At 39.6% G+C, this 25915-nt stretch overlaps 1 protein-coding gene across 1 annotated transcript in view; it reads left to right on the top strand.

The window, feature by feature from the left end:
• The first annotated feature begins 16116 nt into the window (after positions 1-16116).
• NFXL1 (nuclear transcription factor, X-box binding like 1) overlaps positions 16117-25915 on the top strand; it is a 75336-nt gene continuing 65537 nt past the window's right edge. Inside the window, exons 1-3 of the mRNA XM_072620691.1 lie at positions 16117-16500; positions 19344-19514; positions 22283-22392. Coding sequence (XP_072476792.1) covers positions 16263-16500; positions 19344-19514; positions 22283-22392 — 519 coding nt within the window. The 5' untranslated portion in view covers positions 16117-16262. The remainder of the gene's footprint in view (positions 16501-19343; positions 19515-22282; positions 22393-25915) is intronic.

Here is a 25915-nt window from a genome sequence, read left to right as displayed (position 1 = left end):
GTATATATGGGGCAGCTAGGTGGCACAATGGATAGAATGCTGGGCCTGCAGTCAGAATGAGTCATCTTCCTGATTTCAAATCTGGTCTCAGATACTTATTAGCTTAATTCTTTTACCTCAGGTCCTCATCTGTAAAATGAGCTGGAGAAAAAATGACAAATCACTCTAGTATCTTTGCTAAGAAAACCCCAAATGAGGTTACAAAGAGTTGGGTACAACTGAAACAAGTGATTAACAACAAACAACGAGAGAGAAAGAGAGAGAAAGAGAGAGAGAGAGAGAGAGAGAGAGAGAGAGAGAGGAAGGTATATGGATATTGTCTGTATATATACAATTCATATATGTATATATGTGTGTGGGTGTGGGTGTGTGTGTAGAGAGAGTATAAAGAAGGAAGGAAGGAAAAAAAGAGAATAAATGACCCAAAAGGAAGTGGTAGTTGGATTTTTCTAAAGAATCCATTACTGTCTTTTCCATCCCTTAACTTAGATTACCTCAATCCTTGGTTCGTATGAAGATATAATGCATTAATGAACAATTCATTCTTCATTCTTTCCCAGGATTAACACGCATTTAAAGAAACTATGTAAAGTCCTTTTGTAATTCCTAAAACAAAATCTGGCAGAATATACAGTAGGTTCTCTGGGTACTATTCTTTTCCACAGTAAATTAGGATAGTACTTGAAGAAGATACTCAAGGAATCTGCAAGGATACGTTGTATAACTTTTTAACTCAGTGTGTAAAGAAGAAACAAATATTTGCAAGGTCAGACAGCTTGAGATTGAAAGACGTAGACTAGAACAAAGAACATTTCTACAGATATTATTTTCCTGGGAAACTAGGAGTTGACAATGATACGTGCTCTGTAAGATGAAATTGATATTGATATTTCCCCTCCTCCCCCCTTTTCTTCTTGTTGCTGCTTCTTGTTTTGAGAACAGTGAGGGGGTGTGTGTGTGTGTGTGTGTGTGTGTGTGTGTGTGTGTGTGTGTGTGTGTGTGTGTGTGTGTGCTATCTGGCTTGTAACAGAGCTCCCTCCTCTTTCTGAAGATTGAGGGCTTCAAAAATGCTCTTACTTTTTCTGCCTGACCAGGAACTCCAACACACTCTGGCAAGGACAGTGGGCCTTGGGAAAGATATCTTTCTCAGAAGTACTTCTACTGCAATTTTTAACCTCTTTTTAAATTCTCAGTGTGTTCTTATGTGCACGTTCTCCCCTTCACCTCCTGTCTTTTTTGGCCAGCTTTGTGATTTGTTGTTGTTCAGTTGTTTTATTATTCAAAGTTACTAAACCTAAATAGTTCATACAAAGTAACCTCATCGGGCTAATCCTCATTTTGATGAAGAGTGATTTGGTATATTTGTCTGAGCTAAAATGTCCCCAGAACTGCCAAAGCTACAAAATTCCAGTCCACCTAAAAGATTCTTGGAAAATGTGTAGTTAAATATTGTGTTCAGGAGAGAACTCTCCCTGACAATGCCCCCTGAATGATACAAAGACAAAAACAGTTCTTGTCCTCAAAGAGCTTCCATTGCACTACGGATATGATGTATGTGGGGCAACTGGACAATAAGGTTCTAATTCTTAGAGTATGTGTAATTTGCTCTGCCAGATAACAACCCCAGAGAGAGAGCTTAATGATCCTTCTCCTGGAATGGTTTGATAACGAGTAGTGGAAGGCTCAATTGTTCACTTTAAAGCATGCACAAATGAGTATTCTCCACATAGGGATGAAACAACTTTTAATGGACTGTTAAGCCAAAACTTTGGGTGCATACAAAAGGCATGAACAGATAAAATGCCTCCTTTTCCTAGTGAAAAGTCTCTAGTTGGGATAGAAATGACAGGTACTGCCTTCAGCTGCCTCATTTCCTCATGTGGCCACCATGTGTCTGTGAACACATGGCTTCCTTTGTTTCTTCTATTTCATCAATTTTTTCCTGATTTCAGGTGAATGAGTATTGGAGATAAAATGAACAAGATTACAACCTTGTGAACTTCAAAGAATCAGAAGGTTCACCAGAGGTCCAGCAACAGGGTCTATAGCATTGTTTGCAGGTACATGCAGTAGCAGAAACCTTTGAAGGAGCTAGCAGTAAGAAGTGACCTCTTTAACCAAGTCCAGCAGTGAATTAGGGTTAGCAGTCAAAACCAGTTATCCTGCATGGGAAGGAGTGTATCATATGCTGGATATACCACAACCAAAAATTAAACTGGTGGAGTTGGAGGTGGAGAGAAGCTTGGTAGTAACCACTTTAAGTTTGAGGCCATTCTCCCAGGGATTGCTAGATGTGTGGAGGAGAGTGTGTTTCTGGCTCAGGAAATATCTGTACTTCTGTCCTTGCTATACTTTCTCAGTAAATATATCTTTTAAAGAATGAATTGGTATTAATTGATTAATTGATATTGAGGCAATAATCACTGGTTAGACGATATTGGAAAGATATTAAATAGCAAAGACATGGCGAAAATGGTACCAGATGAGGGCTTGTAAGTATATTAGAAGATACCCCTAAATCCTTCAGGATTATTTCTGGAATTCTAAGGGGATCTGACCTGCTTGTTGGAGTATGGGTTTAGAGAGTGAACCTAGAGTCTATATGTTTATAAAAAAAATAATAATAATTTGAGAAAGGAAAGGGCAATACACACGCACACACACACACAGACACGCACACACACACCAATCAGACAATTGGCACAGTAGGACCAGAATTCTGAGAGGTGCTTGGAGGTAGTGCTGTAAATTTAGAAGTCATCAAAAGTGAGAATTGAAGATACACAGGGAAAAGATTGTAGAGAGAGAAAGCCAAAGAGAGAGAGAGAGCCTTGACAGATATTTATGACTAATGGGTGTAAGAAGGATGAATCCAAAAGAGACAAAGGCAGGGTGTTCAGAGGGATGGGATGAAAAATGTGGCTCAGTGGAAGTAATGCTGGATTTGAAGTCTTGGGCCTTGATTCAACTCTAAGCTCTGGTACAAACCCCAATCACTTGCTACCTGTGCAACTTTTTTTTTTTCAACCTCAGTTTCATCATCTATAAAATGAGGGGGACCAGATTAGATGGCATCTAAATCCTTTTCTCTCTAATGGTGCTATGGTACTAGTCTGCCAAAAAAAAAGAAAGTGACGACGGGAAAAGTAACAATGGGAATGTAGTATCATGGAAGCAAAGGGAGGAGATAGCATAAAAACAGAAGCTGGTCTATAGTATGAAATTTCATATAGAGGAATATGAGAATTATGAATATGACTATGAGGAATAAAAAACATGGCCACTGGATTTAATGAATAGATATTCAAGATCCTGAAGAAACCTGTTTCAGTGGGACAATGAAGACAGAAATTAGATTGGAAGGGGTTGAGGAGTGACTGAGAGGTAAGTAAGTGGAATTGACAAGTAAAGGTAGGAGATAGAAAAGATGTTAGCTTGGCAGGCAAGGAGTAGCTGTGACAAGGAAAATGTATATTTATTTTAATTTTTAAGACTAGGAGTGTCAAAGAAACCAGTACAGAGGGAAACACTGAAGATATGAGAGGGGAAGGATAATGTTATGGAGGAGATGAGAGAGAATGAGATAAAAGGTACAAAGGGAAAGATTCTGCAAAGAAGGAAGGTCACCTTTCTCACTGACACTTGAGGGAAGAAAGAGAGGATGGGGAAGACAAATGAGAGTTTAAGAGGAATCAGGGAAGGGCAAGGAGTTCATAAGATTATAGATTTAGAGCTGAAAAGGAGCTTAGAGGCAGTTTCTCTCATTTTACCAGTGAGGTTTCTGAAGCCCTGAGATGCTAAGTAACTTCTCCAGGGTTACATAAGACGACTGTGGCAAGATTCAGACATGGATCTACTTGGCTCCAAGTCTAATGCTTTATCCACTGTTAACCTCATTGAAGGATTTCACATTGGATTGCCTCAGTTTTCTCAGAAAAGAGGGGAGGTCATCTGCTGAAAATGAGGTAACATGGGATGAAGTTGGAAGCTTGAAACAAGTTTTGCAACACTCACTATGGGAAATGTAATAGGTATAAAATGTCATCTTGAGTTTTCGTTGGTAATTAACCTTGACAATATTGCTAAACTGGTAATTAACCTTGGCAGTATTGTTAAACTGACACAGAGCTATGGAAACTATAATAACTCATCCCTCTCCTACTCAGTTTTAGATTTTAAAAAAAAGGCTATCTAAAACAAGACATCTGTCTGGATTGAGGAAATAGTTTTCTGTTATTAATAGAGCAGGACCTCCTTAATTCAAAATCAACTTGTCCTTGGAAGAGAGATACCTTTAGATCGATGAGAACCTAGAATGCCCAAGATATGATATACTCTGACTCTCAAGAGAGAAGATAATTAAGACAATAGATACATACAGTGTTCTTGCCAAGAAATGAAATACACTTAGCACAGTTAAATATCGTTCTTTTTTTTAGTCCATAAGCTAATAGACCCTATTTAATTATCCTGGTCCCTGCTGGGTCTTCTGTGTTTCCTTTTTAGGCAATATCTCATTGTTAATCTTTATCAAGAGCTTTCTTGTTTTCTGGCTTACTTACAGGCATGTCTTTTGTTACATTCAGGGAAACAATAAGGCTTTTCTTTAAGACTGTAGATGAGGAGCAAGGACTTTTTTTTTTTATAAGGTGCATTAAATTAATTCAGCATTGGTTTCTCAGATCATTTGTCATTCAGTATGAGGATATATATTCTGTGAAATGTATCCAACTAATAGCTTTAGCAGCACCTGCCTAAGGCACTGCCAGTTCATATTAGCAACTATCATTTCCTGAACATTGTGGTTATGATACAAACACTGGGAAAACCCCCCACTAAAATACAATAATGTGGTTGGAAGGGATGACATTAAGAAGTCATCTTATTACCCTTAGGCCAAGGTGAATCTATGACATGCTACACAAATTGCTGTCTGACCCATCTAAAAGATCCCCAGGGAAGAAGATTTCATCACTTCGTTGAATAATTCATCGCAACATCATCTAGCAACCACCACCATTAGAAAGTTTTAATTATTTTTATCATGGAAATTATAGGGTTCTTGATAAAATACATACCTTCCTATAAACTATTAATTTAATACTTATAACTATTAATTTAATTTTTAATAGGCAAAAGGTATTAAATTAATACCTATTTCTTTGCCATTTCTCACTAATGCTATTGAACACTATTATTATTGTCATTAGCTCTTATGCCTTTAATCTTTGATTAAATGGAGAGCTGGGACAAATAAGAAACTTTAGGAACCCAGATATAAATTATTGGTTTAGTAGAATACTGTCTTCAGAGACTCATGGTCTCAAAACAATGATAGAAATGTTCCTAACATTCACAGCAATAAAAATGTCTTTTTTCGGGTCATATTTTCAAATAAAGTGGTTTTTCTGGGGCCACTTTCCCTACTCTGGTTCCCAGAGGGAGGCTGCCTACAACTACTCAGGATTCTAGGACTAAACCAGAAAAGTTAGGGTTTCTATTACTGTAGATCAGGAAGTCCCTATCTGGTGTGTACTCTTCATTGACTATCAGCCAGAGTTAATTAGCTTTAGAAGGCATATTTACTAAACAGGTAGAGCAAAAATAGTTGTTACAAATTTTCCCAGGGTAGATTCTTCCCTTGTAGAAATACAATGTCCCTGGGGAAACTAGACTCAGACTTAAAAGAGCACACATGGCCAAAGTGTAAACTCATAGACCTAAGTTACAAAAAGTCTTTTTCTTCCTTTTTGAAATTCTTTTGAAATTCCCTATAGTCAGAGCTCTTTGTTAGGCTCTCAACATCACTAACCTTGTAGAGGCCTAAAACTGCCTTTCCTGGGTGTGTTTGGTTTATCCGCAAATGCCTCAGTTCCTGAGTCATGCTCCTGTTAGCCACTGCTATTCTGGATACATAACTATTGACACCAATGGAAACTACAGATTTTCTGACCTAAGTTCACCAGGCCGTTGTCTACTTGTCAATGGTCTCTCCCTTTCCCCAGATAATTCCCTCTTAGGAGTACTTTTCTAATATATTTAACCACCACTTGATTTATAGCTCCTGGAATACATGATTCTTAACTGACTAGTTATTTTATATATAGGACCAGATGTGTGTCTGATTCATTTGGCCAATCACTAGACATTTCCTGTATACTCATCTTCATCAAATGATCAATGAACTTCATTCCTCTCAAATTGAGGGTTTCCTTATGCCTAGTTTATACCTTTGATCAACTTAATCAAGAAGATTGGGCTTTCTGTGATTACATTAATTAATGTAGGGGTGGAAACCCTCACTCTTACAAAGATTCTTGGCTTTATTTACTAACTCCATGTGCTCACATAATTTTAAAATCATTGTTATGTGTTAACTAAAAAGCCTAATGATGCAGTTTTGAAATAATAATTTGCATTTATCTTCTACAAAAACCCCATGTCAATGCTTCATCATGCTGTGGAAGAGACACTAGATTCTTGAAGGCCATGCCATAAAATCTGGAAAGTTCTACAATACTCCAGAAAGCCTTTCAGTATGGCAGGCAGACAGACAACAGCAATTTATTAAGCACTTACTATCTTCTAAGCCTTGGAGATATAAATACAAGCAAAAAGAAAGACAGTGCCTACCTTCAAGGTTTTACTTTCTAATAGGGAAAGATAATACATAAAAAGAAGAATAAGCAGAAAAGAGGTGGTGAAGTAGAAGAGAGATTGGCGGAGAAGTTCAGAGTCAGAAGTATAGTCAGGAGAACATGTACAAGTATCCTGTAATTGAAGCACAGAGGCTTCCTGGAAGAAATTCACCAATGGGAAAGGGTGCTGGCATGGGAGAGGTATGACCTAAGGTGAGAAGGTCTTTACATAAGGTGGGTTTGTTTTCTTTTTAAGATACTGGTTTCCAGGATCCGTGACCATAAACAGTTCACTAGTTCCCAGGATTTCACGTCATAAACAGTCTCACTGTGCTTGTGCAGTGATGGATAATATAAACATTTGAGTCAAGTTGCAAACAGCACACTGCACCTGCGCTATGCTGAATCACCATGATATTGCTAAAGTTAACGTAAACTTGTGAGGCTATGGCTGGCAGATTGCATTCTTTGTGTGCTTCTCTATAAATCAAGTGAGCACTGGTCAGTATTTGGGGAAAGCACAAGCTAGAAAGCTGCGCATGCCTTGACTGGTCTCCATCGAGGCTTGGGGGATCTGTGGAATGTGTGTGCCTGTCTCGACTAGCCCCCATTAAGACTTAGGGGATGCTGTAGGAGTTGGTGCTCCCATTATCAGCGACCCCCTTGAGAAGAATAAAGCAAATAACCCCTTATTTTGTCTCCATTGCCATCCTTTTGGCTGCTTGGATCAAAAGTGAACCTGTTAGAGGCCGGAGCCCAAGAGCTCCTGTCTTACAAGGTCATGGGCACTGAGAAGATAGCTAGCTGAGCCATGGTGGCAAAGTCCAGAGAGTCAGAAACACAGTCAGGAGGCATCACAGCAAAAGTGCTTTTGCGTTCTAAGGACCAGAGAGTCTTGGTCATGTCAAGCTAGAAAACAAAGACAATTATAAAGTACTCTTTCATCCCATGTGACCTGATCCAGTCTGGTGCCTGGAGGCTTTCACAAAAGAAGAAAATCAATCAATTAGTGATATTAAAAGCAATAAACCTCTATTATAGGTTCATTTAATTCACACAAAGGGAAACAGTGGGCCTAAGTACATATACCTCTGAGCCAGAGCATGAGGGAGAAGGGGCAAAGAATGAATGGTCTCCAGACAAAAGATACACAGACTTCCCAGTCCCTAAAGAGGGGAAGAATGCAATTGGATCTCAGTTCTCAGATGAGTTTACTAGGCCTTGGGAGTAAAAGCAGGAGGAGGAAAGGGAAAAATAATAGTCCTATGACAATAACAATGTGAATGGTAACACCATCTGCAAGCCTTCCCTCCGTTAGGCTTCCCACAAACCAGCTCCCTTAAACAAAATCACAAATAAGCTCTTCCACTCATGCTAGTTGCTGCCTTCTCTCTCTTTCCCAACTCTGACTGCTCTGACTTACTTTCTACTCTACCCCTTCTTGCTCTACCTGTTCAGCAAACTTCTCCCACCACAGGCTCCATGTGACTCAGACTTCCATGTAACCCAGGTAGGTCACATGGGCCTATTAATGGATGGGAAAGATTTTCCCATTTAAATTACTATTACAATCAGTCACACAAAAGGAGGACCACATACTAGATCTTGCCATTACCTGCATGTGTTCTATTTCCTTATTAAGAAACGTGGCCATTGACCCTATCTGACCATATTCTCTCATCATTCCATCTGTTCCCATGCTTCATTTCTATTCTTTGCCTTCACTGAGACCTTTCCTCCCTCCAGCCTTCAGTACTTTCTCAGGTCATTATCCTGCTCTGACTTTGCCTTCCTCCTTCCCCAACTTCAACCCAATAATTAGACATTTCAACTACATAATGTTCCCTGCTCTTAAATCTTCTGCCCCTTGTCTATTGCTGCTCTTCTCTTTTGAAAGCTTAACTCAAGCTTACTCCCACTAAATGCCTCTTTTGCTCCTTCTCACCTTCCACTGAATGAAGTTAGAGGAAACCTCACAACTCTACTAACTAGATACATGGGAAATTCCTATTATTCAACCTCAAATGGGCCCACACTAGAGCAAGACAAATTTTTTTATTACTGTATAATTGAATCCTTATATCACTCTCCACAAAAGGTATTCCAAACTTTTTCTTCCTTCCTCAAGTCTTTCCGATACCTCTATGTCTATCTCTCTTAGTTGAGGACTTTCCATCTTATTGTACTGAGAAAATTATGACCATTCAACATGATCCCTCTCTTCTCCCATTCACTTCACTTCGGAATCCCTTGACATCATCTCCCACTCTCTAGTCTTTGACAAAGAGTTGGCCAAAGCCAACCCCCTCTACATGTGTCCTTGCTCCCATTCCTTTCCTTCTTCTCTAGTCAGTCACATCCTCCATCATTCCCCTTCTCTTTCAAGTTTTCAAACTCTCCCTATCAACGCATATTTTCTCTACTGCTTTCAAATATGCTCATGTCTCCTATCCTTAAAAATCCTTAACTAGAGCTCATCATCTCATCAAACTATTATTCTATATCTCTCCTCCCTTTTAGTCAAAGGAGAGGCATATGGTAAGATCTGTTCTTCAGGAAAATTACCTTGACAGTAGTGTGTAGGATGTATTGGAGTGGGAAGAAACTTGAGGCTGGGAGAACAATTAGGAGGCTGGTGCAAAGTCTACACAAGACATGAAGAAGGACTGAATTCAGGTGGTAACTTTGTGAATGGAAAGAAGACATCAGATGCAAGAGATACTGTGCAGGTAGGAGTGGCAAGATTTGGTAGCTACTTGGATATGAGTGGTGAAGAAGAATGGGGAATTCAGGGCAAAATTACAAATCCATGACATTAGAAAGAAGTTAATGCTTTTGACAGAAACAGGGATTTTTATACATATATATACATACATACTTTGTATATATTTGTATTTATGAACTTTATACTTATTCTGCTGTAACACCAATGTAATACCCATAGCAACTATTATGAATATGCATGTGTATTTCCAGCATAAATTTTCAAATAATAATAAACTTTCTTCCTCAAAGACAAAACCAAAATATTTATTTGGGACATCATTAGAATACTAGCAGTTAAGATTTAAAAGGGTACTTATCACTAATCCAGGGAGTACCAACACCTCAGACTTTCTTTCTGTCAGGCCTCCCCACAAAAACAGGTTCCCTTAGATAAATTCCTCCCTTTGCCCACTCACAGCTTGCTTCTCTTTTTCTGCTCTGCCTACTCTCATTCTCTGCTTGCTTTCTCTCTCTCTCCTCCTTAGGCAAGCTCCTTCTAGTCTGAGCTTCGTGTGATCCAGGCTCCATGTGACCACAGGCTCCATGTAATCAAAGGCTCCATGTGTTAGGCCTTTTAATGGGTGGGGAAGATTTTCCTATTCTATTAACATTACAACTGCACATATTTTGCTGCCTTTCCATTAGATTGTAAGTTCCAACTGAGTAGTGACTGCTTCATTCTTTGTACGTGTATTCCTCAGTGCCTAGTAGAGTGCCTAGCTTATTGAAAAAGCTTAATAAATACCTATTAATTGATTTATTGAAGTACTACTATGGGCCTCCTAGATGGAGCCAGATCCCCAGATTCCCTGGGGCTTTTGTCTCTGGTTTGTGTGATCTGTCTTTTCATACAGATGCCTTGACTGACAACAGGGAAGAAAAAGATTGATTTGTCTGGTTAGTGCTTTTTGTATGCGTGCTAAGTTTCAACTCAACAGCCATTTAAAAGGCCATTTCTTCACCATGCTGTAGGCAGACATGAAACAATTACAGAGTGCCTGAACTGGAGAGCTGGGTTCCTCCATTGCATGAACTTCCATGCAGGCTCATCAAGGTAGAGAGATCTTGGGAAGGTATTTTGCAAAGATGGGGTTTGAGCTGAGTTTTGAAGGAAGCTAGAGAAGCTAGGATTGGGAGTAGAGGAAGAAGTACTGGAGGCAGTAGGAGACAGAAAATGCAAATGCAAATGCACAGATGTGTCATGTGTGATGAATAGCAAGATGGACAGAGTTAGCTTGATAGTGGAGCACATAGAGGAGACAGTCAAGAGGAAGAAAGTTAGAAAGGGACCAGGTCTTGAAGGTCTTTAAATACCAAATGAAGGAATATTTGATTTGGAGGTAATAGAAAGTCTCTGGAGTTTCTTGAGTAGGGGGAATGATATAGTCAGACCTATGTATTTTCTTTCTCAGCTGCTATATTACACCATTGCTCATATTGACACTGTAGTCCAACAAAATCCCTTGCTGTTCCTACTGACCTTGGTATCTCTGATGGACTCTATACCACTGATTGCTCTGCTGAAATTCCTGACTTTGCTCTTCTGGCTAGCTCTTATAGAAAAAGTAGTCACTCTTATTGTAGGACCAGCTGAAGCCTCCCCTGTTTTGCTCCCTTGGAGTCTGGGTTCCGAAGCCTTCCATTCTCTTTTTTTTTTTCTTTTTAGAAATTTAAATTTATTTTCAGTTTTCAACATTCACTCCCACAAAATTTTGAACTTCAAATTTTCTCCCCATCTCCTCTCTACCCCCACCTCAGAACAGCATGTATTCTGACTGCCCTTTCCTCCAATCTGCTCTCCCTTCCATTCCCTCCTCCCCCATCTCCCATCCCCTTCCTTTTTATTTTCCTGTAGGGTAAGATAGATTTCTATACCCCATTGCCTATATATCTTATTTCCTAATTACATGTAAAAACAATTTTTAACATTCATTTTTAAAGCTTGAATTCCACATTCTCTCCCTTCCCTCCCTTCCCCCATCCTCACTGAGAAGGCAATGGAATATAGGTTAAACTTTTGTAGTCATGCAAAACACTTCCACAATAGTCATGTTGTGAAAGACCAACTATATTTCCCTCTATTCTGTCCTGCCCTCCATTTATTCTATTCTCTCCTTTAACCTGTTCCTCTACCATAGTGTTTGCTTCTGATTATCCCTTTCCCCAATCTGTTGTCCCTTCTATTATCCCCCCTCTCATCTCCTTCTCCTCTGCTTTCCTGCAGGGTAAGATAAACTTCCACACCCAATTGATTGTGTATATTATTCCCTCCTGCAGTCAAATCCAATGAAAGGCTCACTTATTCCCTCTCATCTTCCCCTTCTTCCCCTCCATTGTAAAAGCTCTTTCTTGCATCTTTTATGTGATGATTTACTAAATTCTACCTCTCTTTCTTTCTCCTAGTACATTCCTCTCAAAACTTAATTTTCTTTTTTAGATATTATCCCTTCACATGCAGCCCACCCTGTGTCCTCTTTCTCTCTTTCCCCAAACATATACATACACATATACAAACATACACACATATACATACATACACACATGTATTCTCTCCAATTATCCTAATACAGAGAAAGGTCTCATGAGTTACAAATATCATTTTTCCATGTAGGAATGTAAACAGTTCAACTTCAATAAGTCCCTTATGGATGACTTTCCTCTTTACCTTTTCATGCTTCTCTTGATTCTTGTATTTGAAAGTCAAATTTTCTATTCAGCTCTGGTCTTTTCAACAAGAATGCTTGAAAGCCCTCTATTTTATTGAAGTTCCATTTTTTCCCTTAAGTATTATACTCAGTTTTGCTGGGTAGGTAATTCTTGTTTTTAATGCTATTTACTTTGACCTCTGGAATATCACATTTCAAACCCTCTGATACCTTAGCATAGAAGCTGCTAAATCTGGTATTATCCTGATTGTGTTTCCACAATATTTTAATTATTTCTTTCTAGTAATGTTTTCTCCTTGAGCTGGGAACTCTGGCATTTGGCTACAATATTTGTAGGAGCTTTTTTCAGGAGGTGATCATTGGATTCTTTCCATTTCTATTTTACCCTGTGGTTCTAGAATATCAGTACAATTTTTCTTGATGATTTCTTGAAAGATGTTGTCTAGGTTCTTTTTATGATCATGGCTTTCAGGTAGTCCAATAATTTAAAATTATCTCTCCTGGATCCATTTTCCAGGTCAGTTGTTTTTCCAATGAGATACTTCACATTGTCTTCTATTTTTTCATTCTTTTGGTTTTGTTTTATAATTTCTTGATTTCTTGTAAAGTTAATAGCTTCCATTTGCTTCATTCTAATTTTGAAGGAGTTATTTTCCTCAGTGAGCTTTCAGACCTGTTTTTTTCATTTGTCCCATTCTGCTTTTTAAGGCACTCTTCTCCTCATTGGCTTTTTGGACCTCTTTTGCCATTTGGGTTAGTCTCATTTTAAAGTTGTTATTTTCTTCAGCATTTTTTTGGGGGGGGGGGTTTCCTTTAGCAAGCTGTTGACTTGTTTTTCATGATTTTCTTGCATCACTCTCATTTCTCTTCCCAATTTTTCCTCTACCTCTCTTACTTGATTTTCAAAATCTTTTTTGAGCTCTTCTATGACCTGAGACCCATTCATATTTTTCTTGATGGCTTTGGATGCAGGAGCTTTGGCTTTGATTTCTTCTTCTGGTTGTATGTTTTGATCTTCCTCATAAACAATGAAGTAAAAAAATATCTCTTCACTGAGAAAATAAGAATCTATAGTCTGTTTCTTTTTCCTGTTTGCTCATTTTCCCAGTCATTTCCTAAGTCAATTACTTGACTTTTGAGCTCTTTGTTAAGTGAGGGGCTCCAGAAGCAGCCTTTACTTCAGCAGTGGCTGCCCCTGCCCTGGGGCTGGGATTGGGGCTGGGGCTGGACCATGCTCCCCTCTCAGCCAAGTGACAGACCCTTTCTGCTGACCTTTGCAGCTGTGTGGTGTTTGTGGGTTGAGAAGTCTGGAAACTGCAGCCACTGACAATGATTCAGTCCTCTAAGGCCTGCTCCAACTCCATTCATGTTGGCATGGCCCATGCTGAACTGTACTTCATTCCCAGTTTGATTGCAATAGACCCTTCCTGTCAACTTTCCAGATTGCCTTGGGATGGAAATTTGCTTCAGTCTGTCATTTTGTGGCTTCTGTTGCTCTAGAATTTGTTTAGAGTCATTTTTTACAGAGTTTTTGAGGGGTTTTGGGGGACAGCTCAAGCAGGTCTCTGTTTCTATTCTGCCATCTTAGCTCTGCCCCCACTCTATAGTCTTTTAATAATTTTTAAAAAAGCAGAGTGGTTCTATAAAGCCATTGCCCTTAGACTTGGCCTTTACTATCACTTAAAAAAAATATTTTCTTCTTTATTATGAACTTCAACTACTCTTTCTGAATGGATGAAAAATATTCATTAACTGCTTACTATGTGCTAAGTATTGAACTAAACTCTGAGAATAAGGTACAAAAGCAAGCCTGTCTATCCTTTAAAGGTGTTTCTCATAGAGTGAGACAACAACATTATAGCAGAATGATGGTCAGGAAAAGGTGTTTTAGTCTGAGAAATCACAGGAATGGGAAATGGAGTACTCCCTTTTTATAAACAATAGTCACGTTGAGATTTAGGAGTTCTGGGACCAAAAATAGTGGCATACCGCGTCCTGCCCTAATGAATTCGACCTAAGACTTCTTTCAGCCAAAGTAAATCAAAGTTTATTAAAAATCTGCCATATTGGGTAGACTCTTAAGAAATCTCAGCATCTGCTAGACTCTTACAGAATCTGTGCATTTGTAAAGCTAATGCCAATGGGCCAGAATGAATCTGAGCTACATTGAATCTAAGCTTCTTCATGGAGGCAAGATGGATTTTATATACAGAAAGACTGTGGGAGGGATCTAGGGGTGGCCAAGTAGTCTGGGCTGACTGAAGGTAGAATCCAGGGAGGATTTGGATGGGAGTTGCTAATAGCTGGGGTGACTAGAGGTCACACACCAGGAACCAAGAGAATGGGATTAAAGATGGGAAGCAACTGAAGGCTGCCTGGAGATACCAGACATTGGAGGGCTAGGTCAGGTTATGGGTAACAGAGATTGGCACATATCAATAATGGAAGGCTTGTGGCCTCGGGCTTACAACAGATCAAGTGGGAAGATTCAAGGAGAGTTCAAAGGGGCTCCCAGAGCCTATACCCCATCATTAATACTAATATGATTAGTTCCCAGAGCAAGATGGTGGTGGTGGTGATGGGGTATAAACTGAGAGGCAGGCCAGATGACAAGAAGATGACAATAGAAGACTGGAAGCTTCCTCCACCAGCCCTATTTAATGAGTGGACCAGAAGCTGGTCATAGTTTCAGCTTACCTTTCAGTTGCATTTCTGATCTTTTCCTATGCAAATGTAAGCCACTCAAGTCACAAAGGATTTATATCTTTCAAAATCTGCTATTCCAAATCGGAAAGAGGCCTTTTCAACCTGACTTATGGTTGAGTAAAGTATACAGTCAATACCTTTCAAAGAGAATTAAAGTTTAAGGACTATTGATTACATATCAGTTTTTCATACCACTTAATTAACAAGGAGATCCCTAGTGATCTGCCTACTAGTCAGTCAACAAACATTTATTAAGCTTCTATTATGTATCAGGCACTACGTACTAAAGAAAGCACACAAAGAAAGGAAAACCCTACTTACAGAACTCCAACTCTCAAGGCGCTCACACTCCTCTGCTGGGGGAGACAACATGCAAACAACCGTGTACAAACAAGGATAAAAAGTACTGGATAAGTTGGAGAGAGTGGGATCGAGACTTTTTGTAGACGGAAAGAAGGAGGCCAAAGGAAAATTCCAAAGCTGGGGGACAGCGAGTGAAGGGTGGGGGTCTCGGCTGCGGCCTTCCTTCCGCAGCCCCGCCCCAGATCTCTGCGGAGGGCCATTCCATTCAGTTACCCTTCTGCCCTCCGACGGACGCGGGCTAGTTGGTCAAAGCCCTTCCCAAAACAGAGGGCTTTTCTTCCCGGCCTTCACCCCCTTTCTGGCCGGCAGAGGTGGAAACTTCCATCGACATGACTTGGATCATTTTGAAATCGCCCTCTCAAACCCAGGGCAGGTACCAGGCGTCATGGTGGGCGTACACCTTTCAAAAGTCCCGCCAGTCAAGCCAAACACCAAACGTGAGCTTGGGGAACCTCGCAGTCCTCGTGCTTCCTTCCCCGCCTTCCTGGCGCTTCATCCCTAGACCCTACTATGCCCCGCTGGGAACTCCAAGGCATGCTGGGAATTGTAGTTCGAAGGACGGCGCCACCCTAGGCGTATGTGTTCACTCGAAGACAGCGTCTACTGAAAGACCCAGCCAGAGCCCCGCGGAGAAGGAAAAGAGGAAACGGACCTTTTTTGCCACGCGTCCAGCCACAGTGCCCGCTGGGAGTTGTAGTCGGTAGGGGGCGGGGTTAGGGGCGGGGTTAGGGCGGACGCTGCCGGTAAGGAGACGTAGCTCTCTGCTGGGGGTGTGCGTCGGCCGCCGGATGGAACGAGGCAGGCGGGCTGAACGGCTGAACCGAGCCCGTCCCTCCGTTGGCCTGGCCCGGGCGGCGGGTTCGTGTCTCCGGGTTTCCTCGCCTTCCGGTGCCCGGATCCTGTCAGAGCCCTGAGGCGGCTCCTTTCTTCTCCATCCGTCCCGCGCGCCGGGTGATCCCGTCGCCCCACAGACCACGGTGCCTCCTTCCCCGGCTCCGGAGGGCGACGTGGCCGCCTGCAGGGGCGGCGGCGGCGGCTCCTTCCCCGGCCCTCCGCCTACCGGGGGTTGGGGATCCCTCCCGGCCTTCCCGGCCCTCACTCCTCGCTTCTTCTCTCGGCAGGGATGGAAGCGGCTTGGCGCCAGGTGGCCGGAGGCAGAGGCCGCGCGAGAGGCCGGGCGTCCGCCGCTCCGGCCTCGGGGAATGGAGTCCAGCCCCACGGCGGGGGCGGGCGGGGCGGCGGAGCCCCGGGAGCCGGCAGCCGGCCGCGGCCGGGCCGAGGAGCTGGGGGCGCCGCGGCTCCGTCCTCCGCCTGGGGCCCGCCCGGCAGCCCGGCGGCAGCAGCGGCCCCCGCGGCCCACGGTGAGAGCCCCTCGCCCCTCCGAGAATTGCCGTTCCGTGCCCCTCCGGGCATCTGTGCCCTGGGGCGTCCAGGCTGAGCCCCCGAGCTGGGGCACCGTGGTGTATCTGCGAACACGGGGGGCGGTCTTTCCTTTTTTCTCCCCCCTCCCCGCCCCCAGTCTCCCCAGATCCATCCTAAAATGCCTAAGATCACAAAGGTAATCAGCGATATTGAAATAGTTATCAAAGTATTTAAAACAAACATTGAAGGACCTCAGTTTAGTAGTTGCTGTGACGGCAGTAGGTTTGTTCAACCCCTGGCCGAGCTTAAATTCTAGAAAACACTGGAGATGCGAAGCATGAAAAGACTGGGCGGTGAACAAACGAGAAGTTTTACCCCTAAAGTAGGGCAGCTGCGGGGTGCGGGGGATGGAGCCCCAGCTCTGGAGCCGCAGACACTGGCGGCGTGACCCTGGCCAAGTCACCTACCCGAGCTCTCCTCCCCTGGAAAGTCAGCCGGAGAAGGAAGCCGCAGACCCCTGCAGGGTCCTTGCCAAGAAAACCCCACATGGCCGAGCAAAAAAAACACCTGAAATAATCCTAAAACAGTAAAGAGTGGGTCTGTGGCATTTTAGTAGATTCTGAATGTTGTGCGGGCTGCGTTCGCAGCCCTCCAACAGGCTCCTCGGTAGCAGTGAACAGCAGGAATGCGTGTGATCAAAGAATTAATTTGTTAAGTTTTAGAAGGGATTTTTTTTTGCAGCATATTTTTTTCCTTAAGCTAATATTAAAATTTTTCTACTATACATTTATACCATGATAACCATCTTTTCTGATGGCTCACCATGGTTTAGGAGTAACTCTGGGTTCTTCAGGGCTTTTCTAATATACAGGGAGCTCTAATGGGTTCTCTCAGTTTGGAAAGGCTGTGAGTATGGGCCTTTAGGAAGGACTGTGTAAATGTGAGTTTATAGGCCCCTGCAACTCTTGAAGAGGATTGTCATCCATGGCTAGGATGCTTAAGGACCACCTCTGCCAGAGGAATCATAGATCTTTACTGAGCTGACATTAAGATTAGTTTTTATCACCTGAGTGCACTATTTGAATTGCAGTGAGATAGATATCCCAGGAACCTGTAAATAGTGGTGGGATGGGCGATTGAAAGTATTTCCCGGGAGTAATGGGAAAAATTACTAGTGCACACATGGATGGAGAGTTATCCTAAGTGTTTTATTGACTTTAAGTGGTTGTGTTACTGTGCCTTTTCTATGGTAGGAAAGATGCTTTTTCAAGTTAGATATATTTTTTCATATTTGAGAGTAAAGATTTTCTGTTACCCACTCATAAAAGTCTTAATTTTTTTTATCTCTAAGATACTCTTAGTGGTTAATTGAATTGGTGACATTTATTTTTCCTTACTAAGTATTAGCTTTATGGGACGTATTTTGCAAATTTTAAAACCCTATATAAATTATTCCTGTCCTACATCTTTTGATGATCCTTGTAACGGTTTCCCCTTTTCCAAAGTTCTCAGACAACCGGGTTGAGCATCATTTTTTTTTCAAGTTTTCAAATATTTTTTAAACTGTGGTCTGGGGATTGGTTTTTTTTTTTAATAGCCCATTGTAGGGAACTCCTTGTCCCCATACATAGAGATGAGCCACTTATCTGAAACTTAGAGTATTTAGAGGATGTGTTGGGCACTCAGAAAGGTTAAGGTTCATCACATCACTAGTATGTATCAGTGGCAGGGCTTAAATCCTGGTCTTCTTGACCCCAGGACTCCTTCACATTGCCTGTAAGAAATATGGGGTCCTTATATGCAATGGCAGACGTACAGTAAACACTAAGCTAGTAAATGCTCCGTTATTTGCGCTAACTCACCAAATAATAAATTTCATCTTTGTGCTAGAATATAAAAAATATTGTACCTGCCTTTGAGGGGTTTATCTCAGGCATGACAAGACATAGATACACATGAAACTATACAAAAAATTCTTATCTTCAGTCTGAATCAATTCCACTTCCAACAGATTTATTTCATTAACAAATCCATGCTAAAAAAGTTGACGTTCTTTGAGCATTCTCTAGGGAAAAAAGGAAAACTGGCTCTGATATGCTAGGTATCTTGGTTTATATTTCTTTTTGTATCTACCTCGTCATCTGTCAGTGCTGTGCATAATTAAAGCTACAGTCAAAGTCAGTATCAAAAATCCATATATGGGATTGGATTGAAAGTATTTGTTTGAAACCCAATTTCTTTAGTAACGTAAATGTAAAAATGTTAAAAAATTCTTTTTGCAGATTTTGACAGTTTTTAATACGTATATCACAAATGAAGTTGCATGTCTCTTCTGCTCCAATGTAAAAATTTGTAGTTGAAATTTAGAAGTAATATTAAACTGTTCTAAAATTGTGTCATTAACCTTTTTTACAATTTAATTTTCTTTCAGAGGGAACAGTCACTAGAAACTTTATTCCTTTACATTTTTAGATATGTGAAATTTTTTTTGATATAGTTCCAGTTTAATATTTTTCACAAAAACATTATTCTAGATACCTTTTTGCCAATTTTTGTGGGTGTGTGTGTGTGTGTGTGTAGACTTTCTTTCTAATATTGTTATTTCTTTGGTTCACTTCGTAATCTTTTTGAAGGCCATTGTTATAGAAACATTTTATGTTTTACAGAAGTGAATGTTTTCTATTGAAGAGTGATAAACTTGACATAGATAGTCTACCAGAAGTTACTTCTGGGATTTTGGTGAAGGAGAACTTGGCAAAAACTAACTAATGTATCATAACTTGTGCTTTACTACTTGAGAGTATTTTACAGAAATTAAAAATCAATTTATTCTTTTAAACAGAATTAATTTCACAGAAGAAGTTTGAAGAAATCAAGAAGGCTAATCAAGCAGCAGCAAAAAAACTCATTGAAGATCATTTTAGTTCCTCTGAAGAAGAAGGAGATGAAGATACAGAAGGAAAGCAGGGCAAAATAGTTGACAAAACGTTTATAACCTACACCAGTCAGATAGGTAAAACATCTAAAATTTTGTTGGTTTTTCTTTTGTATGTGTGGTTGACAAAGTTAAACTTATGATTTGTGGTGACATGTGACATGTTTGTGAGGCTTACAGCTAAAGAGTTTGCCTTTTGGTTCCCATTAATGTGGTAGGCCAGGTTGCTCTTCTTTTTAAGTTGAGCCTTGAGCTGACTGTGAAGCACATAGAAGAATTGTAGCTATAACTTTCTCCCTTATATTTTGTAACTCTTCCTCTTGCTCTTGTGGATAAATCTCAGCAGAGTATGAGGGTGACATTGGCAAAATTTGATTCTCTCAGAGATGCTGCTGAGGTTCCTGAACTTTTTTGTACTCTCTTTCGTCATTTAACTAAACTTTTGTGGACTTTGAATGTTCCTTTTGGATTTTTATTCTGATACCTTTTCCTTCTGTGTCTTATGCTCAGTGCATTCTTGAAATTAGTATTCGTTTCTCATTGAATTTCTTCAATAAATTTTTTGCCTCGGTATGTTTTAAGGTTTGTGTGGGATACTCTCATACCCTGTTAACATGAATTTCTTTTTTATTCACTCTATTGGGAGAAGACTATAGAGATCTTATTTCAGATTTGTACTGTATTTGATAGGTTCGATATGCAAGTGTGTGGCTAAAAGGTTGTTGCAGTTTTGATAGAATTTGAGGAAGGTCTCTTGAGAGGTCATCTAGATATTCTTCCTTGAAATTTGAATTTGATAGGCAGTGAAAATGCACTATGGAATTCAGGACAGAGGTCAGGGTGGACCTGCATGTACATAGTTGTGATAGTAGATGCTCTGGGAATAGATGTAGTAATTAAGGGACAAAACAGAGGGAGAAGACAAAAGGGTCCAAAACAAAAACTGTAACCTACATGTAGGGAGCAACAGGAGGAGGAAGCAACAAAGAAGATAAAAGATGCTGGTAGAAAGAACTGGGACAAAACAGTATTGGAGAAGCCAAGTGAAAAGAGAAGTTCAGAAAGTGGGAAATGGTCGACAGTGTCAGCTGATCCCACAGAGTCTAAATATTAGCTTATTTCTTCTTACTTTCTGTTCAAGGTCACTTTTACTTTCTTTTATAATGTCATTGTAATCAAACTTCACTTCAAATCTGCTTCAAGATCCATAGAAATCTGAATGTTCACCTTAACGCAAGTGAAAGACAGAATACTATCATAATTGTTATTTCTCTAAATATATGAATATACTATAGGTCTGTTAAAGCAGTTTGATTCTGATTTGATAAAGCAGTGATAGGAATATCTTTCTGTGGTGTGTGGATGATAGGACAGGCACTGAATTTGGAGTCAGGGAAATAAGTTAAAATACTGCCTAAGAGTAGCAAAGTCATTAGGTCCTTTAACTTCTTTGGGCCTAAGTTTCTTCTGTAGAATAAGGAGGGGTTGTACATGAAGGATCTCTTTGAACTCTAAAGCTAAAATCCTATGATCAGTAATACTGCTCTAATTTGGTGGCAGATAGTGTATCTCAAGTGTATATTACTTTATTTAGCTAAGATTAGCACATTTTTGTTAGTTCACAACGGTATTCTTATAATGGTAGTATTTTTTCCTCTTTATAATTGAAACTGGTGTTAGCTCTACTTTAAGTGGCTCAATGACTTCAGGATTATAGAAAATTTGTGATAAAGCAAGAACATGGGAGCTTCTAATTCTTAGGATCAGTAGTTGTAAATCATATAAAAGATAACTAACTAAGTCTAGGTCTTTGCTATGGCCTGACCTTGGTTGGAATAAAAATAAATTTTTCTTTAGTCTTGTTGAAAAGTTGGTCTTGTGAACTATAGTGATCCTTTTTGGGTGTCAGAGAAAGCTTAACCTTAATGAAATTTTCAGAGAAATCCTTGGTTGACAAAAAAAAATTAATACTTACTTTAACTAAGTATTTGTGACCAAGGATACCTTAATAGTGGTTAGAGTAAGTTTTCATTTATGTGGTTTTTATGATGTATTTAGCACTTAAGGTCCTCAGTCTCTTCTCTTTGGGGGAGATAATTTAACTTTTAAATTAATATTCTCTATTACATGTTAGTTACAAAATGTTTTTGTGACTTGTGGAAACATGATGGCATTTTGAGAGTGACTGTTTTATGTGGCACATTTTCTTTTGAGGAATAAATTATAGGTAGCTGAGAGCTTAACCTTTTTAAGTATAAACTTTTAAAGTTTACCTGATGTTTACATTTAGAAAGATAAAATTTTATCACATGCTTTTATTTTCTTAAATAGAGCGTAATATAATGTGACTTTTTCCTGATGAGTCAGAGTTTTTGTTAGGAATATCATTTACTACACTGTGCTTTCTAAAGTGATCCTCTTTGGTGTGAAAGAAGTAGGTAGGCCTATTTGGCCCTGTACTCAGTGGCCCCAGTGTACTCTGCTTTTTCAGCTCCTCTGGTGTTTTCTGTCTCCTTTGCTGTCAGTCCCTTTTTACTACTATTAGAGTGCCTATCCCTAGCTTCTTTCCAGTTTTAAATTTGCTTCTTATGTGAAATTTGCTGGCTTGGAAACCGTATAACCAAGCTTGCTTAAAATTATATCTGAGGTAAGTATAAAGAAATTCCGCCAGGTTTAAGGGCTTCTCTGGCAAGTCAAATTATTGAGCTGTGTGACTTCTCAGAGGTCTTTTTTTGCTTAATTTTTATATTCTAGACAAATTAGGTTTCTGGATAGATGAATAGGCAATTATACTACATTTCAGAAAATTCAGGGTACTTAAAATGTCAATTTTCTTTTCTTTTAAGATGGAGATATGCATGAATTGGAACGGACCAGACAGTACATAAATGAAGCTTTTCAGTCGGGGGCTATGACATGCTTAATTTGTATTGCTTCAGTAAAGAGAAACCAAGCAGTAAGTTCTTTATATCTATCCTTGAATAGTTTTTATATGTGCTTACTATTTCCTTTTTATCTTCTTAAAAGTTTAAAAATACCAGTGAACTTGGACAATTTAAAAATAGAATCAACTTTTTATGAGCATATTTTTAAGAGGTAAAAATACTCATTCAAAATTATCCTTGAATAGCCCATCTGAATGTGTGGATTTAGCATTATTGAGTTCCTTGTCATCTAACATTAATTTTAATGACAAATGTTTAGGGAAAGCACTAGGAATACCATGATAGAGTAAGATAGTCCCTGCATTCAAGTAGTTTACAATTTATTCAGTAAATTACTAAATTACAATCTATTTAGTAAATTTATTTAGTAAATTTATTTAGTAAATTTATTTACTAAATTTTATTTACTAAATTTATTTATTTAGTAAATTTATTTACAATTTATTTAGTAAATTTATTTACTATCTATTTAGTAAATTTATTTACTGTTTTACTCAGGAACCCTGAGCATCTTCTCCTCCCAGTTGAAATTTTTTTTTTTAATTAAAGGGGCCATCCCTTGAGCAGCTACTTAAAGAAGCCCATTCATTGAATGGGTGCATCTCACACAAAGTGAGAATGTGATAAGACTTTAGCCTGAAAGGGCCAGGGTTTCACATTGCATTTCCAGTCATTCTGATGAATATCAGGCCACTGCACCCGGATGGCTCGGGAGAAGAAAGTGAGGCTGGTGACCTTGCACAGGCCTCCCTCCCTCAAATCAAAGTCAGCTACAAGTCATGTCATCATCTTAATGTTATGGTCTTCTTCAAGAACAAAGGACAAACACAACAAGGAGAAAAGTATTCCTTATATATGAATACAATAAAGGAAATTTTCCATTCTAGGGAATACAAGAGTCCTAGAATGGCAAAATCCTCTGGAAATGTATGGATAGCCTCCAGTGTTTGAAAAAATACTTGATCCTTAAATTCATAGATAAGTCAGTTGTTGGGAAAGCAGAACATACTTTTCCCAAGTCAGCCCACAGTCTATAATGTTCAGGAAGTCAGGTGGTACAGTGCAGAGTGCTGGACTTAGAGTCAGGGAGACCTGAGTTCAAATCCAACCTTAGATACTTAAGAGCGCTGTGACCCTGGGCAAATCATTTAACCTCCTAACCTCCTTCAGTTTTCTCATCTGTAGGTAAGAATAACCATAGTCCCTACTCTCAGGGTTGATGGGAAGAACAAATGAGATAATGGGTGTTGTGCTTTGCAAAGCTTAAAGCAGTACACAAATTCTAGCTTATCATCATTATTGCTAATAATAATGCTAGATCAGAAATCTAGTTATACAATTTTAACTATTACCCATATTTCAGAACTGTGCTACAAAGCTCACAGATCATCACAACTATTTTGAATAGGTTAAAAAGAGAAGTCAGTCAATGAACAGATTAGCTCCACAATCTATAGAAGCAAACAAACATGATAGCATAATAGATAAACCTAGAGACCCTAAATTCAGGGGTCAGAATCAGGAATTGCTAGGAGAACTGGAAAGCAGAATGGCTAAAATTAGGTTGTCAGTGTCTCACTGTAAACTAGAATAAGTTCCAAATGGATACAGTGGCCTAGAAAGAAAATGTCACAACTTAACCATTTAGTGGAACAAGGCAGGAAATACCTAAAGCTAATATGTTGACAGTTTGTGACCCAGTAAGAGATAGAAAGGATCATAGAATATAAGTGGACAGTTTTTATTATGTTAAATTAAATAGTTTTTGCACAGAAAATTAATAGTTAAAATTGGAAGGGAAACAGTTAACTGGGGGGGAAACCCTTTGCTGCAGAGTTCTTTGACAAAAGTCAAAGTTATTTAAGAAACTGATTCAAACATGTAAGATCAAGATACCTTGTTCTTACCTCAGTACATAAATGGTCAAAGTACACACCATACCTCAGTATGTAAATGGTCAAAGCCATATGATCAAGCAGTTCCTCAAAGGAAAACATTGATTCTGTCAACAGCCATATAAAAGAAAATAGCAGCTATTTTGTAATGACAGAGAACTGGAAACCAAGAGGATCCCTAGCATTGGAATGGCTGACAAATTATAGTGTATGAATTATGGAATATTACTGAAGAAATGACAAAAGGGACAATTTTAAAGAAGCCTGGGAAGACTTGTATAAACTACTTCACTCTACTTGATGTAGAGTGAAGTAGGCAGAGCCCAGAGAAGAGTTTATACAGTACCAACAACTCTGAAAGACTTAAATAAAGAGTTCTGATCCATACAACAATTATCTAATTCTGACAGGTGATGAACTCAGGGTGTAGAATGAGCCATTAGTTTTTGGACATGGCTAATACGGAGCTTTGTTTTGTTTGTGCGCATGTGATACAAGGGTTTTGTTTTACTTTCAAAAGGGGAGTTGGGATCAAGAAATTGGAATGGTAACAGGGTTTCAAAATAATAAAAGAGGGTCAGTCAAATGTTTTAAGAAAAATGCAGAAGAGAACAGATCAGAGGTCAGTGGAAAAAAGCAGACAAGATAGCTTTGCAAATAGCTTGTTGAATTAATTATATACTTGAAAAATTAGCTGTTATAATCATGAATTTATATACAAACCTCATTCAGTTTTACCTTATGTTTAGAAGTCCTTACCTCAGGAACAGTTAGGGGGCATAGTGGATAGAGCCTTTGGGGCCTGGAGTCAGGAAGATCTGAGTTGGAATATGGTCTCGGATACTTAGTAGCTAGCTGTGTGACCCTGGGCAGATAACTTAACCCTTTTGGCTTTAGTTAACACTAGTACCTACCTCCCAGGGTTGTTGTGAGGATCAAATGATGTAATAATTGTGAAGTGTGTAGCACAGTGCTTATAGGGCACATAGGGTTTTTTTTAAAACAGAAAACCAAATAAATTTAACTACCATTTTTAACAGTGTTTTTATGGAAAAGACATTGAATTCTAATTTAGGGTGCCAGTATACCTCTCTCTGTTCTAAGCAGTGAGCATTTATCCCCCCCTTTCTCACCCTCCCTTCTTGCTAAGAGTGGGAATAGGATCTTTCTGGGCACTTCGTCCCAGATTATGGTCTGAGTCTGTTTATTGGTGGGTTGGGCGAGGAAAGAATATTAGGGTTAAGAAACAGGAAGTATCCCCTTGCTATACCTTTGTGGTGTCTGGCTGTTGATTGGCTTGTTCTTCCTGCTGGTGAAGGAAGAGAAAATAACCTCCCCATAGGATTTCCTTTTTATCCATCCACTAGTCCTACCCCCTCAGATGTGCCTCTGGATTTGAGTTGGTGTGTAGGATATTTGGTGGTAAAGAAAAGAAAAATAACACTGTCTCTGCTCATAGTGTATTCTGTAATAATAAAAGTAGAAATCCAATCAGTTCTGTATCTTAAGCCCATCTATCTGGGTGGCCCACGTGGCCCCATTTAATCTGCTCACTTTTCCTATTAATGACTTGCTGCCATTTTTCTGCCAGCTGAAGGAAATCTTAATTTGAACATTGTGACTTTGGTCAGAATATTTA

This window comes from Notamacropus eugenii, chromosome 6 (assembly GCF_028372415.1).
Source record: "Notamacropus eugenii isolate mMacEug1 chromosome 6, mMacEug1.pri_v2, whole genome shotgun sequence".
NCBI lineage: Eukaryota > Metazoa > Chordata > Mammalia > Diprotodontia > Macropodidae > Notamacropus > Notamacropus eugenii.
The sequence above is the reverse complement of the archived record's forward strand: the minus strand, read 5'-3'. Positions and strand labels throughout refer to the sequence as shown.